At 34.9% G+C, this 20,619-nt stretch overlaps 1 protein-coding gene across 1 annotated transcript; it reads right to left on the reverse strand.

Annotated features, from left to right (window-relative positions):
• Window positions 1-7,928: 7,928 nt before the first annotated feature.
• On the reverse strand, window positions 7,929-11,863 carry LOC115927851. The gene is made up of 2 exons (XM_030994108.1): window positions 11,766-11,863; window positions 7,929-11,080 (listed from the first exon to the last, which is right to left on the reverse strand). The coding sequence occupies exon 2, from the start codon at window positions 9,494-9,496 to the stop codon at window positions 8,387-8,389; it is 1,110 nt and encodes a 369-aa protein (XP_030849968.1). The 5' UTR covers window positions 9,497-11,080; window positions 11,766-11,863; the 3' UTR covers window positions 7,929-8,386.
• Window positions 11,864-20,619: the final 8,756 nt, after the last annotated feature.

The raw sequence follows: 20,619 nt of genomic DNA on the forward strand, positions 1-20,619 counted from the left end.
TGGCTAAGTAGTAATAATAATAGTAATAATCCGTTCTTGTATAGAGCAATACACATTATGATATAAAGTCTCAATGCGCTTCCAAAAAGCTTTGGAAATTATTACCCTAGCTTTAGCTCCGGGAGCCGTTACCAGCGCACAGTGCATGTCAAGGAATAATTCTACCAGGTACCCATTTACCTCACCTGGGTTGAGTGTGGCAAATGTAGATGATATCTTGCAAAAGGACATTAGATCCACAGTCCGGACACATATCCACTCGACCTCGAAACTTCTAAATTTAGGAGAGCTTCCTAGCAGACTTTATACAGGTAAGCTTATTCATTTGGAGTCCTTGATTGACAGACAAGGACGTCATACATAGCTCATAATAAACTGCATGCAATGGTTATTATTGAATACATGTATTAAGTATTTGGGCTTCAATTTGGCTTTTATACTTAAATTGGATCTTAATAAGACATGCACCATTTTACTCAGCTTTAACTAAATGCGGAGTAAAATAGTAACGTAATTCAAGTATACTTATTGAATGGGGTAGAGGCTTTCATATCCGTGAGTACGGTAGTTGTTTCGTTTTTCATGAAGACCTGTTTTCTACTTTGGTCCTCATCATATTGTCGGTTTAGAACCAGAACCGTGTTAACTCAGTGTTCAAGTAAAAGAGCCGTTGTAGCTTCTTGCCAATGACGCAATTTTCTACCCAGTATATTATTTTCGAGTAGGACAGCCAAGACTAAGATCTGAATGAGATTTCATTTAAGTGATAAAATAAAAAATGTTTGCATTAAGGCAAATGTTGGAAACTTACCGTGCTCTTGCTTCTGCATCCCCACAAGCTGATGATCCAAGTAGCCTCTGGTGATATCCTATGGCAACACCTGTCCTAGAACTTGACAATGTTGAGTATTAACTCTTGGGTCTAAATGTTATCACTGACAGGTATGTTTTTTTTAAAAGTATTCTTTGCTTCCAGTTTGCTGTTGAGCAAACAATGCCGACATGCACAGGCATGATGAAGAAACCCTTTTATATCAATATAGGGCAGAGACGTTCTATTAATATAGCTTTTTAAAGGTAATACAAAGTTTTGGGAAATTTCGAAAATTGGGTAGATAGTGATTCTTTACAATTTTGATATATTTGGATGCCCTGTGGATGTATTATAAGCACTAAAAAATTAGCCTCTATACTAAAACACTTCTGCTTTCGAGAAATTGAATAATCAAAAATTTACCGGTGCTCCCGGTAAATTTTAAACATTTCAAATAGCGCCTATAAGGCCATTTCATGGTAGCTGCAACCATGAATATCTCAGAATATGCGGTTCTAATATATAATTCCCAAATGGGAATAGCAAATCGGTCGAATGTACTAAAAACATTGTTATGAAGCTAAATAAATATCAGTCTTGAGAGGGCGCTATACAACATAAAGAGTTCATTATTTACACTTTCATCACTTTAGACTCGACTTCAACCGCGACGGCAATCATTGAATATTGTAGGATCGCATATGCTTCCAATATGTTCGTTTGAACCAAATTCATGACCCCATACCAAAACTTTGTATTACCTTTAATATAATAGAGTTCCTCCCTGCAAAACAATCATGCTTGTGCATGTTTGCATTGTTTGCTCGTCAGAAAACTGTAAGATAAGAATACTTTTTTATAATACCCATCGGTGATAAAACTTTATACAAGACATGTTCCTGATAAACAATCTATCAGCATGAATCTTATTCGGACAACGATTGGAGGGGGGGGGGGGGGTCTCATGACATACAATGATACATACATGTACTATGTATATGTATGTACATGTTCATATTTTGACATCAAGTTTATAAAATGTAAATGATGGTCACTAAGACCTTTCGTGACCTAGTCTCCTTAAATTAAGCCGCCATTAGCTTGTCTGAAGCTCATGGTTTATAAGATAAGTGAATTGTTACATCAACGTGTAACAATTTACTTACTAATTACAAATGGTCTAGACGGCAAAGATCATTTACTTCATGGTCTTTACCTGTAGGTAACTAACAAAAATACGATGTGTTTTAGTTTTAAAAGTCCAGTGACTGAATTTACGCAAATATCTTCATAGGGTGTCACATCTTTATACTGAAATATGAATTGATTAAATTTGCATGTTTGTTAAACCCTAGTAAAGTGTTGCATTAGTCCACCTATTTGTTCTCCTTTGCGGTCCCAACAGATCTGACTCATGCAGAGTTAACTTTATCTGTAAAAATGCAACCGCAGGCCAACCTGTACAGAAAGACCGGCAAAAAGAGACAAAATAAGTGGTCATTTTAGGTATAATAGGTGTTCTTGACAGACATGTTTACTTTAACGCATGTATTAATGAGAAATGTATTTTCAGACGGGGGTGGTCTTTGAAGACACGTGATCTTTCGGCACAAAATTTATGCTAAAGCAGGTTTGAATGAACAGAACACACACACGCACACACATCACACAAAACACAAGACAAAAACCTACGCCACACAACACACAACACGCACACGCACACACACCCATAAATACACCATTGCCCGATGTTCTCAACTTCATACTCTTTTAAGGTCATTACAGCTATTACAGCTAGCACAGTTACAACAGAATGAATGTTCTAAGTATGATATTTTATTCATAAGCAGTTACACACCTTTGCACGATATCTGTTTGCAAACTTGTCAAATGTTAAGTTTGATTTCAGTACATGCATTGTACAATACACTATCCAGTCATACATATTGTTCTGTTTTATTTAAACATTTTGTTTGAAATTATTCTCACATTTCATGAATCAATGACTTAAGTTTATCTTTTGTAAGTATAAAAAAATATGTACATAGATGTACACTGTATATACAATATTCGTGTTTTACTCTTAACATAATAATGACTCATTATGGAGCCAATTTGGATAAAGAACATTACGAGCTGAAGCACAGCTAAACAGCTTAATTATGTGGAATAATCGAGTGAATATCGCACTAGTACACAGATAAGATTCATGGCATGGTAAATAATAAATACGAATACACCAAAGTAATTCTGAAAAGAAAACGCAAACAAAGAAAATGAAAAAAGTTCAGCAATACTAGGACAAGACATGGGTAAAATAAACTCCCTAGTATACGAAATGTCATGATAAGAAATGGTTATACATATACACCAAAGTAATTCTGAAAGGAAAAATGCAAATACAGATGTAAAATAATTAAGTTCACCAGTACTATGAAAAGGCTGGGTAAATAAATCACAAGCAAGTATATAAAATTACGTGGTAAGCATTGCTTAAACATGCATCAAAGTAATTCTGAAAAGAACAATGCAAACACAGATACAAAAATTAAGCTCAGCAATACTATTGAAAGCCGACTTGGTAAATAACTCACTAGCTAGTACATAATTTGACATGGTAAGAAATGATTATATATTATTATATACCTCACTTAAGAAATCCAGCCATCTGATTGGTCGAAATTGCATTCATAAACTTCAACTATTCCTGTAAAATTCCCGGTAAAATTCCAAACCCATGTAATAGTTCAAAAAATAGTTCTAAAATCCCAGTTACCATGGTTACTGGGAAAATAGTCCAGTCTTGGTGAAATACCCATAGGTTCACATGTTAAAAAAAAGGTCTGAGCGATCGAGGATACCGTACGTGAGCGATGAATTGGTCGGTAATTTCAATACAATTGAATCTCGATCGATCTTACCGACAATTTTATCTTGCATTGTTGACATGAAGACGAATATAAACTTCCAAAAATAGATCTAAGTTCGTGCCAATGCATTGCAAATGTAAAAGAAGGGCCCGTTTAATGGAGCTACCGCGAAGCATCCAGCACGCGAAGCCGTTTTCAATCCATTTGAATGTATATATCAGAGAAAACTGGAAGGTATGGTATAAGTGCGCGATGGCCGAGCGGTCTAAGGCTGTGATTTTAGTCACATCATCGTTGGTACGCAAGAGATTGAATCCCTTCTTCGACAAAAAAAACAAAAAACAAAAAACAAATTTTTTTTTAGTCTACTCTCAAAGATACATTCATAAAAAAACAACCGTGCAGACAAACAAGATAAAGGCCAAGATGGTGTCATAAGTTGACTCTTTTTTTGGCATATAAAAGTATTAATGACTGCTTTAATATTCGAGAAATAGTTGTTTTTATACGCTCTCGGGAAGGTAACAATTGGGCTATTGCCCTCGGCACGCCTCGGGCAATAGCACAATCCTAACCTTCCCTTGAGCGTATAAAAACAACTATTTCTCTCAAAGCAGTCATTAATACTAAAACATCAAACTAATTATGAAACTAAAAATGCAAACACAGATTTTTCAAAAAGATGGTCAGCAATACTTTGAAAAGACTCGGTAGATAACTCACTAGTGTACAAATAAAGGTGATGGCGTGCCTAGGAATTATTTTACATATACACCAAAGTGTACATATACACTGAAAAGAAGGAATGCAGTTCAGGAAAGACTATATATACAAGACCGAAAAATACAGCAAATGATATTAAATAATCATTTGTTAGTTGTATATGTTTACTAGGAAACCTGTACATTATGAATATCAGTTGAATTCAATAAGTATGATTTTCCCAGTTTGAGCGGGTCCAAGCTCAAGTAATAATAACAACAATAATAAGGGTTTCTTATAAAGCACTTTTATATCTAATACAGCAAACTAATCAGAGTACTAAAAACAGCAAAGACAGCATACAGTTTAGCTGCTATATAACATGTTACAAATTACAATTTATGACAAAATTGTCACTCAAGGAAATACCATAGATGTTGGGGCAAACATACATGTATCTGATAACAAATGAAGTATAGGCTATTGATATATACCCAAATATCCAATAGTTACATGTTTGTTTTTTCTTGGTTTTTTTTTCTTCTTCGAATTGTGTATCTTCCTCTCCTTTGGTTGCATTATTAGTTACATTGTATGTTTATCCTGTTTTCTTTTGTTATTCCTGTACATGCATAATTCGTCCTTGTTTTCACGAAGTGACGGTAGTGAGGAAAATCGTAACGCAAAGTGAATGCAATTTTTTTTCACTACCGTCACTTCGTGAAAACAGCGACGAATTGTGTGTATTTTTTTCCGCCTTGTACTGTCCTTTGTCTTCAGGCAGTAGCCTAGACTTGAATGTTCCTTTTTACATGGTTTTTCTTGTTATTTTTAATAAATAAAGCATGCGATCAAAATAAATCTTATGAGTGTTATTGTAGTATCTCAAAGTGAGTTGACCTAAACATCTCTTTAGCTATGACCCAACATGTTGTCGTTCTACTGAGCAGAAGGTTTCTAGGAGCATGACTGATACTTTATGATGGCGTTTTAAAAAATCCTTTTAAATGGTATTTTCACGCCATAGTTCTTCCCCTCGTTCATATTTTTTTTTATTTATCCTTATTAAATGGTCAAGTCTCGGATATTAGGAAAATTGCTAAGGTTGTCCGTCTTATTAAGAAAGGAGATAAATGAGACATTAGTAGTTGATATATGATATATACTCGGACTTTTTCCCTTTTAAATTAATCATAACAATTGTTTCTATTTTTCAATTTGTTTTCTTTTGTTGATGAGGTGACACATGCTATTGATAAATCTTTAGACACGGTGGGCATATTACTGGATTTCTCCAAGGCCTTCGACACGATCAACCACAATATTTTACTTCATAAACTTTCCGACTATGGTGTGAGTAGGAAGGCCTTGGAGTGGTACCGGAGCTACCTTTCCAATAGAAAACAGTACGTTTCCTTGAATAATGTTAATTCAAAATTTCATGATATTAATTGCGGCGTCCCCCAAAGTAGCGTATTGATTCCACTCTTAGTTATTCTTTATATAAACGATTTCTGTAAATCGTCTGACATATTGTCATTCTTACGTTTTGCCGATGATACCAAATTATGTTTTTATCACAGTATTCCGCTTACTTTATCAGAAACTATCAATATTTAACTATTATAGCTTTCTCAGTGGATTAGAGCTAAAAAATATCTTCAAATTGTCAGAAAACTAAATATATGCTTTTTAGTAAATCAATAGATTCTTTGCCATTAAATATTGTATTTGATAATAATGTGTTAGAAGAGGGGCCTCATATTGAATGTTTGGGAGTAACTGTCGATAATAAACTTTCATGGAAATGTCATATAGATAATATTTATAAAATCGTTGCGCGTAATATTGGGGTAATAAATGGATTCAAAACTTGTCTCTAAAACTTTTTAATGTTATACTCATCTTCAATATTGCCTTGCCTGAATTATGGTATTCAGCCTCCCTCATCATGCTCTTAATTCCTACGTACTTCCTATTTTTTGTATACACTGTCTTTCAGTCTTGCGGTCTAAAAGCACTCACCCTTTTTCTTTTGTATAATCTTGTCCATTTAGTTCATAATTCTACCCTTGTGCTTCCACACTGCGTCTTATATTGACACCTGTTGTCTTCAGTAGTCTCCGTGGACACGTGTGTGTGTGTGTTAATACGTTAGAACATTATTTGTTGAGGGGTCCACACTTTACAAGCCATGCTTTTTAGTGGATCCCTCCATTTTTACTTGATATATAAATATACAGCAACATTTTTATTTTCTCCTTGATTTAGATTATATGATATGATTATCTTATAATTCCTTAAAACTTAAAGGGCAATCCAACCTTTCTAATAAGTTCATTTGAATAAGAGCATAAAAATCAGAGAAACAGAATGGCTTAAGTTTGAAATAAATCGGACCAATATTAAGAAAGTTATGAGTGTTTAAAATATGAGATCACTACAGCTGTGCGAATCTCAAAACGGCAATTTTGTCAATGGATTGTGACGTAGTGACGGATTACTCTCCCGTTCAGTGTCGGGTACAAAAATATCACTTATTTCTGTTTTTCTTCCAAGTGATTTCACCCTCGGGGCACTACTCAAAATATATCATGTAGAGTACATTATTACAGGTCCTCTAAAAAGAATAGACCACCCCGAGTCTACATTTATGAAAAGTTGAAATTTTAGTCCTTTTGTGTATTGGAGCAAATGGGAAAGTTGTACGCTACTACATCACATAGACATTATCAATTAAGCCAATTTGAAGAGCCCTGACTTATAGTAATTGCATCTTTCCAAAATTAGTAACTTTTGATTTTTCTTTTGTCCGATTTCATTCAAACTTACATCAATGTGCCTTTCAGATTTTTTCTGCGTTATTCTAGACAAGTTTGCTTTCAAGGTTGGATTTCCCTTCAATTAAAATAAAAATGAATTATGTTTTTGTTATGCAAAGAAAAATAACATGTAAAGTTGTATAATAACTTTTGCATACTTAGTAAAATGTTGTTGGTAATTTATTTATTGTACATAATTTGCATTTTTCTTGTTGAAAATAGAAATAAAACTTGAACTTGAACTTGAACTTCTATTTAGATACACATATAAAGAATTGTTAATATTTTTTTAATAAATGAGGAGTACATACACATATCTAAATAGGCCTGTATTTGATAGCTGTCCATTCATCGACATCTCACAGATCGATTCCTGTAGTTGTGAAGTGCTCATCTCTCATTGATTTGATACTGATATTTTTTTAATGAGCATATTTTGCACTTTAATTGTTTCTCAATACGATCAATGTATTTGGGGGGATTTGTAAGTTCCAAATTCATTTGTGCCATTGTGGGCACATTAGGTGACTTCAATAAATCCTGTCTTTCATAAAGGAGCTCATAAAGGAAACAGGACACTAGGAATGATCAAACCCAACTTTACATTCAGGAGTAAGGAATTGATCTTAAAACTGTACAAATCACTCGTCAGACCCCACCTAGATTACGCCATTCAGGCCTGGTGTCCCTACCTGGAAAAAGACAAAAAATAGTTGGAAAAAGTTCAAGCAAGAGCCACAAAACTCATTCCAAGTATTCAATATCTACCATATGAAGAGAGACTAGCAAAACTGAAACTAACTACTTTGGAGAAAAGACGAGAGAGAAGAGACCTACTGCAAACCTACAGGATAATGAGGCAAATCGACAAATCCAAAACACGAGAATTATTTTCAGTTTGCTAACTATGAAAGAACAAGAGGCCATTCCATGAAGCTAGCCAAAACAAGAAGCCGCCTTGACATCAGGAAAAATTTCTATAGCCAGAGAGTTGTAAGCAAATGGAACAAGCTGCCACAAACTGCCATTGATGCTCCCACACTCCTAAGCTTCAAACAACAACTATCCAACCTGGGTTTTTAAATGGGTCCCATGGGACCCCCTTAACCCTGCCACACCACACTATATATGGGATCATCAAGGTATATTCAAGGTATATTAACCATAATGAAAAATTGCTACAATGAGTTGGGCCTTGCCATGCTATGTTTATTACTGCTCAAGACATTCAACACAATTTCTTTCTTTTGTGAACTTGTAAAAGGCGTCTCATTCTCTACCATAGTTTCCGTGTGATATGTGACTTCATATTTTTTACATTTCTTGTAGATTTTCTTAGTCAAATAGAGAACTATGAGTATAATAACCAGCATTATTATCATACATACAATGGCAGCTCCATTTGACCAATGTACCCATAACATTGTAGTATTATTAGCAGTTGACTTATCCTTGTTTGTATCAGTCGGTTTTGGTGAATTTATAAGCTGATGAAGCTGGGAGTTATCTTCAACTTCTCTTTCAGGGTATTTGGATAATGTTGCAACTAGGCCCGGTGTGGTACCAGGACAAGGGTCTATGATGGTTTTTGTGTGAGAAATATTTCCAATGGGATCCCAAACGAAACCTTTACAATCACATCTGTCTTTAGGTCGATCAAGGATAGCTGAGCAACAGAATATGGAAATTTGTAGTCTTGCCCAAAATGTTTGTTTCAAAGTTTCACCAAGTTGAACAATGTTACTCTGTGGAGCCAATCGTGTATAATCTTGGTAGCAATAAATCCCTCCAGCCAAGCTGCCAACAGGAGCTGTACATTGTAGTGGCACCCAATCACCAACTGCATCATCGTTGAAATTGAATGTACAAGCTACATCACCAGGAGGATGATGGACATTTAACCTTATCCTAGTGAACCTGCCCTGAATGACACCATCCACGTACGTTTGGCATATGTACGTTGCCTCATCACTTCTCTTTACTGGATTTATGACAACCTGAACCGAACAATTACCATCTGTTACACTGAACCTATTCAATTGATAAAAGGGCAAATTTAGAGATTCTGGCTCTGCTGAACTGTAAAATGGAAGTCTGTTTGCGCTCTGTATAGTGACTCTATTACTGTCACATGGATATGGGAATTCAAGTTGCACGGCTTCATCCTCAGTAACCGTGACAAAAGGACTTCTACTTGATAATGGCATCAGCGCAGATAAACTTCTTGATAATGGGATCAGTGCAAAAAAGATAACAAATAAAAATATAAGTTCCTGCGACTTATCCATGTTGGCTCATAAAAAATAGTATACTAGCAGCTAGTTGTGTCTGTTTATAGCCAGATTAGGGCTCTAAGTGTGTGGTATTAAGGTATAGAGTTAATATCCTTCTGGCTCTGAACAGATGATTTACAAGTAAGACAAATATTGAAGGGGGAAAGCTCAGGAAAATAGAAGGTTGAACAGCTATGCAAGGTTCTGCTTCCAGAAAACTGAAAACTTTACTGATTGCAGAAAACTTTGGCTTATAGCCAATACCGGTATTCGATTTTGATGTCAGAAAATTTTACACGAAAAAGAAACTCATGACATTAAAATACAAGTTTTATAGTCAGCCAGTAAAAAAAGCACTGCCTCTTTTGATTTTTGTTTACATTTCCTTCTTCAAGAAAACGGTAAAATGCAACATGATTGTTTGTCTGGCTCTGCTCTATTGTAAAATGTGATCGAAATACAAGTGTGTACATTTAGTACATGAAAGGAAGTCCTGCCTTTTTTATAGTTTTCTTTTGTCAGATTTAACAGTGAAACAAAATCAAAAAAACAAATACAATCTGATTGTTCATCTACAAATATCTTTCCTTTTCCAATGTTGCTCTTGTCAGCATTCAAAGTCAAATGCGGAGACTAACCTCTAGACGATTATTTCAGCCTTGCAGCAAGTGTTTGATGTTTAGCACTGCTAAATTTTAAAATCAAATACTTTCAAGGTATTGATTCTGCTGTGAAGATCGAAATTCAACAGGAATTCCTGATGTTGGTTAAGATTGCCATTAAAACCTTTGCCATCAAGTCTCAAAGAAGGTTTTAATAAATGGCTCCTTTTTGCAACTTGTTGCAGTGGTCTGTTTAAAGTTGTAATCTGAACATCAAACTACATGAAATACAACAAATCTTTTTCCTTTTCCAATGTTGCTCCTCTCAGCATTCCAAAGTCAGTTAAGGAGACTAACCTCTTGACGATTATTTCAGCCTTGCAACAGTTGTTGGATGTTTAGCACTGCTAAATTAGAAAATCATATATTTGTCAGTCTATTAAATCTGCTGTGAAGTTCAAATTCCAGATGTTGGTTGAGGTTGCTATTAAATCCGTTTCTGCCCAGTCTCAAAGAATGACGCATTGATGCTGCTTATTGTTTGGTATCAGAGAAGTTATGTTTAAAGCCGTAATTACAACATCAAACTATATCAAATAAAACACTTCTCTTTCCTTTTCCAGTGTACCAGTTGCTCTTCTCACCATTCAAAAATAATGAGACTTCCGGAGAATTCAAGCCTTGCAACAACTGTTAGATGTCTACCGCTATAGTAGAAAGTCATACACGTTTCAATATGCTGACTCTGCTGTTCCTAGTTGGTTGAGATTTTTATTAAATCTGTTGGCACCGTTTCTCAAAGAAAATTAAAGACTGACACCTTTTTGCAACTTATTGCTCAGTAGAGGAGAAGTTCTGTTAAAATCTGTAATTGCAACTTCGAAATTGCGCCCTTTATTTTCTGTCAAATCGTCAATCAGTTTGAAAGTTGGAATTGCTGTTGTATCGATGATCATCAAAATGGGGACCAGCCAAATCATCCAGCAAAACCGTGTTCCTGAGAAATTGAAATAAGTCCACTTTAAATGAAATTGCGGCTTACATATACATTTACTTTCCACACAGTGTATTCGTGCGGAGATCTGATCTTCACTGATAATAGTGTATAAAAACATTAACATTTTAGAAATTTGTGGTCTATCAAATATAAAATCAGTAAATTATGATCTCTTTTGTATCAGCTCTCCATTTGTTCTGAGCTTTAAAATTGTTAAAATATCCCACTCCTTAACTATCTATTAAGAAATCTCCTTCTTACTGAAGGATGTGTAAAGGAGTACTGTTGGTATTTTTGTACATCTTTTCTGTTTGAAAACTTACTTCTTTTATAATATTTGTGGATAACCAATGAGGAAAAGTTCTCAAAATATTATTTTATCCCTGCCCAAACTGAACCCCTCCCCTCCCCCCTCCCCTCGATGATTTTTTTGTTCTTGTTTTTGCTGAGTGCTAGATTTTTGATATCCCGCCAAGTCCAGGGTGGATGAACTGTGGCTCCTTACACTCAAAAGAGCATTTCTGTTTCACTACGCCTATGAATAGATAAATAGCTTTGATGGTCACTCAAAACAATCTTATGTATGGTATAATCACAAAACTTTTTTTTCTCCAAATTTAATCAAACTTGATATCAATATTCATCGGCATCTGGTCACAGATTGTAGAAAAAACTGAAGTCTTACCTTCTTTACACATATGTAGGCTGAAAAATTGCAAATTTAGAAAACAAATGCTCTCAAATAGTGCCGCTGTTAATTTTCCATCCTCACAAGCTGGTGACCGATTGGCAACTGGCAATTAACCGTATAAATTTTGTCAAACATTCAAAAACTTGACTTTTAATAAATGTACTTACCTGTCGTTTCTACAATATTGATGATAACCAATATTGGTTTACAGTTTTTATTATCATTATTCAGTAAGTTTCCTGAGCCAAGCAATCAACAGGACCTTCACATTGTATTTGTCGAACGTTAAGGAGCATAACTTTTGATATGAACAAATCTGTCGTTTGTACAATATTGATGATAAACCAATATTGATTCACAGTTTTTATTATCATTATGCAGTAAGTTTCCCAAGCCAAGCAACCAACAGGAACTTCACAATGTATTTGTCGAACGTTCAAGAACAAAACTTTAGATATGTACATATTTGTAATTTGTACAAGATTGATGATAAACCAACAGCGGTTCAAAGTTTGTATTATCAGTATTCAGTAAACTTCCCCAGCAAAGAACCAACAGGAACTTCACATTGTAGTTGTCGAACGTTCTAGAACTTAACTTTTGATATGAAGATATTTGTCGTTTGTACAATATTGATGATAAAACCAATATTGGTTCAAAAATTGTATTATTATTATTATTCGGTAAATTACCCAAGCCAAGAACCAACAAGAACTTCACAGTGTGTTTGTCCAACGTTCTAGAACTTAACTTTTGATATGAAGATATTTGTCGTTTGTACAATATTGATGATAAAACCAATATTGGTTCAAAAATTGTATTATTATTATTATTCGGTAAATTACCCAAGCCAAGAACCAACAAGAACTTCACAGTGTGTTTGTCCAACGTTCTAGAACTTAACTTTTGATATGAAGATATTTGTCGTTTGTACAATATTGATGATAAACCAATATCGGTTTCAAAGTTTTTATTATTATTATTTAGTAGATTTCCCCAGCCAAAAACCAACAGGAACTTCACATTGTATTGGTCGGTTAAAGACATGCAAATATTTACTGTAGCTACTGCGTTCCTAATGAATTTAATCCTGTTAAGGATCAACTTCAACCAACACAATTTCTTTGTTTCTTACATTGTAATGTTCGGAGTCTAAGTACGAATAATGAAAATATGAATATCCTGTTATCATCATTACGATTCGATTGCTCAGTTATAGACATTAAAGAAACATGGTTAAATTTTCAATCTCCACCTTTATATACCTTAGAAGGTTACAAACAAATAGTAAAGACAGGTCGAGTGGTAGGGGTGGGATTCTTTATCTGCTAAGCCCTGACATAATTTCTTTCCAAAACGAAACTGCGGAACTATTATGGATTGAAGTTGATCTTCGTAAGGAAAAGAATGTTGTCGTTTGCGTTATATACAGACCACCTCGCACTTTTTAAATGATTTAGAACCACTCATATTAACTGTCAACTCTTCAATAAATCTGTTTGTGTTATGGGTGATTTTAAAACCGATTTACTGAATAATAGTCCAATTTCACTTCGTCTTCGAAATATTCTAGATTCAATGCATGTAGTGTAATGATTGATAAACCAACCACAATCAGTGATCATTCATCTTCATTGTTGGATAATAATTTCGTAAAAACATCTAAAGGGTTTTCTCAATCAGGTCTATTTTATTGTGAAATATCTGATCATCTACCCGTGTTTTGCTTACTTTTTGACCACAATACTGACGTAACACAAAAAAGGCGAATTGAAAAGAAACGTAAAATTACTGATAACATTTTTTTTGTCTGAATGATGATTTACTCTCGGAATATATGAATTATGTTATAGTTTGTGACGATGTAGAAAGAGCTTTTGAAGTATTTTGGAATAAGTTTTATTAGCTTTTTAATAAACATTTTCCATATGTGCAATTAAATGACAAGAATAAAGGAATGCATCCATGGATTACTAGAGGGATACTTCAATCAATACAAAGAAGAAACGTCCTATGTAAAAGAAGTATTAGAAAAAGATCATCAGATAATGTTGAGAAATATAGAAATAAAGGAACATCATTTATATGATGTTCACGTCGTTTATTTTACTCTAAGCGGTTTGAAAGTGCAAATGGCAATATTTCATCTAGCTAGAAAATTGTAAATTATATTTTATGCCAAAAGGGAAAACATGAAGTTCCAGGAAAAATGTGTCCATGGTTAAACACAGATGTGTCGATAGATTAAAGATTATGTGGAACAAAAGTAAAAATTGTATTCTTGCAAAGCAGCTTGTTCCAAGTTATTTTGTACTTGTACCAAATTTGCCGTACATGATATTTATTTCGGTAAATTACAAGAATGTCCAACATGCAATGCATACATTTCATGTTTTTCATAATTTGTACAGGCAGCCAGTGTTACTTTCTCCACCTAATACTAAATCTTTAAACGCAACTTCTCAATCCAACGGGGGAATATTTTACACAGGTAAGATTATCTTAATATTAAGCTTCTTCTACAGTGTGAGTCAAAAAAATTTACACCTAGAAAATAGCTGATTATTTTAAAAATCATCTATGAAAAGTAAATTATTATACATCTTATGAAAGAGTGTTTTATCCCAAATCATTTGGTATCATTTTGTGTGGTATGTGTTCACGCTTGGATTAACAGGGGGTATTTTTTGGCGAGAGTGCAAACATCGACTTGCGCCAAAGTGAGATAATGAATTGAATGTATTAAATGAAATGCATTTTATATCCTTTTTGCAGAAGCAAATTCACAGACAACACACATGCGCGCACAAAAGTTCGTTGATATTTGATATTTGATATTTGTTTGTTTGTTTTTATTTTTGCATTTTCAAAATGAAACATAATCATATACATAAAGTAACAAATATTTCTTCATTTTACATAATTATACATTTTTAAGTACATTGAATAAGATGCATACAAACACAAATATAATTTCAATGAAAACAGATAAATTACAGAAAATGCAGGAGACCGCAATCATGAGCGGTAAGCTTGAAATCGATGGCGGCCTCGAGAGAATAGCGGCAAACTCTTAAATTATATAATTGTACACGCGAAATTGATCAAGTGGGTGCAGTGAAGTGCATGCGCAAGTGCGAATGGGGTTCTGGTACGTAATGTTTATAATACAATACTAGTTTATTTTAAGAATTAATAAATTAAAAAAATATTCGAAAAAAATATATTTGATAGGTGTGGCATGATTAATTTTGTTAGGGATGTTATATGGACCTGCAAAGCCCGAATTAATTCCGAATCCCAATTGTTTTATTCAAACATCACATAAGCAACTTTGGTGCAATTCTATTTTTGCACTCTCGCAAACAATGCCTCCTGTTCATCCAAGCGTGAACAAATACTACACAAAATGATGATTCGGGATAAAAACTCTTTCATAAGATGTATAATAAGTTATTGTTCATAGATGATTTTTAAAATAATTGGCATTATTCTAGGTGTCACTTTTTTTTTACTCACACGGTACAGTGCATTGTTTTGTTTGGGCAAATGCAAATGATTATTGTTTGAATAGATTATATGAATTAAAAATGAGGCAATACGTATTATCTCTGGATCCCATTGACTTGCCCATACAAAACCTGTTTTGTTCGTTTTAAATGTTTTTATGTATTTGAATTGAATGATCATAATATTGTTATATTTATGTTTTTATGTCATAAAGGAATTATCCCCTCAAATTTCATTTGAATTTTGATATACATTCATGTGGAACTAGGCAATCATCATATTTTCATACACCACTTATTAAAACTCCAAAAATGCAATTTTCTTTAAAAGACCAATTTTATTGAATGAATTACCTCCTCATGTATAATCAAGCCCAACTTCAAATACATTTAAACATAGATACAAACGATTACGTTATATGTGAATAGCATGTTATTATTTGTTTATAAATGCAATCAGGTGTTAAATGTTTAGTGTTAGTTATAACAGGGAGGTGAGACTTTACATGCCCTGGTTATTAGGTGTAAGGCGTTAAGTGTTAGATAAGGGTATTTTACCATAAGGGACCAGTACCATATAAGACTTTAATGTTCTTTCTTGCCGGTTTCCCCAATTCGTATTTTGTGTTTATCTTACGTTACATTTAAACAAAATTGAGGCATATTTTGTTTCCATCTCTAAATCTAAGTGGGGGCACATGGGTTTTAAAAAAGGGCCGGTGTGACGCTGCTCCCGGCCCTTTTCATACATCTACCACTGTGATGCAAAACCCCCAATGACACAGCAATGTAAATTAAAAACTTGTAGTGCGCAAGTCGACTTTGGGTCTGAAAATTTAGTACAGGGAACTTTTTGTTTTTCTTTTGTTTACTTCACATTGACATATGGACTTCCCCTTGTAAAAGAGCTAGGAACTCCCCCCCCCCCCCCCCCCCTTGAACCACCCCATCTGACATGGCAATGAATTCACATTATAGTGGTATGAAAGGAATCAAATTGAATTACGCAGGGTATATCTTACTAGTAGCAGGCTAGCAGCTGCTGTGTACATGACATATGCCAATTTATGCACAGTATTATACAATCTGATATTCAGACATGTACAAGCTAGGCCATATGCATCATTGAACGTGTTTAAAGAAACAGAGTGAGGAGATACTGTGATTTTGTTTAATGAAAATTACTTCACAAGGATGTGCATATTGGTATTCTTTCAATGTTGGAGAAATTAAGCAAGAAATTAGTGCAGTTGTACATGTAGCTCAACAACAATTTGATTTGATTTATAAAAAAATGTGTTTTAACAAATTATATTCATTCGTTAATATATCCCTTTCAAATTTCAATAACTAACAAATATTTTTGTATCTCTTTTACAAAGCAGTTGATATCCAACTAAACTTTAATTATATATATACAAAATGTAACTGTGAATAATTTCATATCTTTTCAAAAATATCATTCAATATCCAACGAAAAATTAAAGGCCATCGATGAATAATTATGTCCTTTAAATACACAATTGACGGCACACTTTGCATGGCTCATTGACTGCATTGATCACTAATGAGAACATAATCCACATTCGGCTTGCCAGCTGGATGAGCAATGTCATTCATCAGTGATCTACATAATGCATGTGAGCCCTAGACTGTAATCTGTATGATCAAACATATAGCAAATGGCAATGCTAAACCACATCCAAATAAATATGATCCTTCTGTTTGAAAGATAATCCATGTATATACTGCAATGGCTTGCAATGTGAAATATATACGCTAAGCTCACTGTACATCAATTTGTTTGGCACTGTACCATTGTACCTGCCTATATTGTTTGCTCAGTGCTTGAGGTTGTAACTATATGTACAGTGTATGTATGTCATATTCTGAGATAATGATTGTTTAATGCCTTGGTCACAAAAACCCTTACGGGCTGTTACGAACGCCGTACGAACGATTTTCAGACCATTTCGTAAGATCTTCTTAAGAAGGCCGTACGAAACCAGCGTTCGTAGACCGTTCGTAGACCGTTCGTAAGATCACAAATTGGTCGATGGTCTGGTCCAAGATTTTTTTTAGCATCGTACGAAACCCTCTCTTCGTAAGGCGGCCGTAATGACGCCGTAATTACATCGTAAGAACCACGCAAGATCTTCGTACATTTCGTAGGGTCGAGGGACAATTCTAGAAGCTTCAAATTATTACGATGAACGTAAGAACGCTTCAAGTTGTTCATAGAGGGCTCTTATGGCGTTCGTAAGAACTCCTTACGAGCGGAGATTCTTATGGTCTTCGTACGAACGACTCCTGGCGTTCGTAAGGCGTTCGTAAGGTGCTCGTAAGGTGTACGTACACAATTTATGCTAATTTTGATTTTTAGCGGTTATAAAGCCAAGCGCGTGAAGTTCAAATCCTTACTATGTTCATAATCATAGAGCCCCGCCCCCGGCCAACCAAAAAAAGTGGTGGGGGGGGGGGCAAACCTGGTAAAACCTGAATTATATCACACATAACATTCCATTCAAAGAAAAGGAAAGTTAACAGGAATTAAATTTCTTAAACATTCCGCATGCAACCTTTATTTATCAATGGAGGTTTTTATAATAGCGATACGGGCATATCGTCGAATTATTGTGAGAGGATGGGAAAGCATTTGTGTTTTTTGGTATTGGGGTGAGAAGACATGAGCCCCTGAACGCTGGCGTACTGATTTTATTGTTATTTCTTATTCGATACCATGCAGTGATTTACAAATGTTACTGAAAAGATATGATTTCCGGTATTTTTTCTCAATTTTTTTGTAAGTCATACCTTTTGATGCGTTTGTTGGAAAACTAGAAATTCCCAAATTTACAGTCGGGCGAAAAATATGCTTATTTAAAGCCTTCATGTCAGGGCCTGCAGAACAGCTGGGCTCGGGGGCTCGAGCCCCCTCACTTTTTGAAAAAGTATGTTACAGAGAAAAAGAAAGAAAGAGAGAAAAAATAAGTGACCTGCCAATGTCACAAATAAGGTATCAAAATATGCTGATCTGACCGTAATTAAATGCCTAATTAAAACCCAAGAGCTTACAGGGGCTCCGCCCTCGGACCCCACTAAGGGCCCTAAGGCGGTCCCCTGGATGCTCATCTGACCGTAGTTAAATATCTAAAAACCTCTGAGCTTCCGGGGGCTCAGCCCCTCGACCCCACGCGAATTTACGTGTAAGAGTGATGCAGATTTTTCTTCTGCTCCCCCCTTCCAAACGTTTTTGCTCATTACGCCATTGCCCCTGGAAGGTGAGCCCCTGAAATGTTTGCCCCTCCCCACACCCCCAATCCTAAACTGCTTCCGGTGCGCCTGTTCATAGTGTCGTCGAGGGTGCCCCCCTGTCGAAGAAATATGGGACCAAAGGGGAAATCCGTTAGAGGAAAGAGAGGAAAGGGAAACAAACGTAATGAAAGAGATGAGGAGGAAGGAGAAAGAGGAGGAGAGCAGCAACAATAATATCAAGCAATAATATCAAGCCATCGAAAGCGACCGGGAGGAGGCGATGGAAGATGAAGACGATGACGACGAGGAGGGAGAACCATCAAGACGGCAGTTTGATAGCGATGAAGATGAGGCAACGGGGAAACTAAGAAAGGAGAAGTATGACTTTGATGCCACCACAGAGCAAAAACTTGTTGACTTCCTCGGTGAACATGGCTGCTTTTATAATAAAGGAAGTAACAGATATGCTAACAGTAAACAATTATTTTCGGGAAACAATTATTTTCGGGAACTGGCAGGTAAAACAAAGAACCTTTTTTGGAAAGAAATGTTCATGGCTTACAGTACGCTCTAGTGATAACATTTCTTGCCAACCCTTATGGAATAATGATCACATTAAAATAGGTAATAGCTCAATATATGATATAAAATTGTGTCAAAAGGGAGTTCGTTTTGTCAATGATATTTTAGAGACAAATGGTGATTTTTTTTTCTCTCTGAAACATTTCCAAGAAAAGTATAATATTCAAATAAATTTCTTTTTTATCGTGGATTATGCGATGCAATTAGACAAGGGTTTAACAATTGTACTATTTTTTAACATGGTGCCACAACCTCTTTTCCCAGATACAATGACATTTGTTATGAAATGTATTAAAGGATGTTTACATATCTATGCAACTTTTTTAAAGAGAAGAAAAGGACTATGTAAACGTGTATTTCGACCTGAATGATAAGAGTTGGGAAACATATTGTTCTATTGGATTTAATTTTACCATTGATGTGGGCTTACGATGGTTTCAGTTTGAAGTTTTGCAACGCATATTATATACGAACGATCTACTGTTTAAAATGAATTTAGTCCCAAGAAAAGAATGTACGTTTTGTAATGAAGAGATTGAAAAAGTTATACATCTGCTATGTGATTGTACTAAACCAATTGTATTAATGTTATAAATGTAAATTACCTTGAATATATATTTGTTAATTTGTTTCAAATGAAAATCAATAAAATCCCTGTAGAGGGAAAAATATGGAGAACAAAAAACAGTAAGTTCAAGAATCACTTGATAGAGTTGCAGTTGCAGTTGTAGTCTTCTTGGCAATACTGCCATCGTGAAATATCAAACTTTCAACACTCAAATTTTCGACCGTATACAGCAGCGCTTTTTTTGCAACCCGACCAAATATTTAAAAAAATCGTAAGATCTTCTTACGAATGACTTGTGAATGCCGTGAGTTACACGTACGACCACCTTGCAAGATCAAAACTCGTAAGATGGCCGTAAGTCTGACGTAAGAAGAACTCAAGGCGTTCTTACGAAAAACGTACGAACTCTAGGGCCATTGTATAACCGAAAATCACTTCGTTTCTCAAGAAGGCCTTAAGTTCTTCTTGCGAATTAAACGGCGTTAGTACGAACTCCGTAAGAAGGACGTAAGAAACTATGTACCGTCTACGAATCTCTACGAATTCTGAAATTCGTAAAAACAGGGAGATTCGTACGAACGAATCGTTCGTACGAACATTTGTGACCGTAGCATAAGCAGTTGAATGTGTTTACCGGTAAACATCATTTTTCATTAGGAATGGTAAAAATTCATTCTTACTGCGGATCCATGACATGAATATCATAATCATATCAATATCATTAGCCTAGTCTAAAGGATAAATTCAGAAGAATCCTATACCAATATTATTACCCATTTGATCTTACTTCCCATAACCTTGTGGATTTGTTTCAACAAAACATGTATATTTGACAACTAAAGAATAGTTTGAGTTGTGTATGTGCATGTACATGTATGTTAAAGCCTATGTACTTACATGTAATGGTGCATGCAATACGACATTGCATCTTCAT

This window comes from Strongylocentrotus purpuratus, unplaced genomic scaffold (assembly GCF_000002235.5).
Source record: "Strongylocentrotus purpuratus isolate Spur 01 unplaced genomic scaffold, Spur_5.0 spur5_scaffold_21, whole genome shotgun sequence".
NCBI lineage: Eukaryota > Metazoa > Echinodermata > Echinoidea > Camarodonta > Strongylocentrotidae > Strongylocentrotus > Strongylocentrotus purpuratus.

Bases quoted from the DNA above. Each gene is read 5' to 3' on its own strand.
- LOC115927851 (XM_030994108.1), bottom strand. From the start codon at position 9,496: ATGGATAAGTCGCAGGAACTTATATTTTTATTTGTTATCTTTTTTGCA.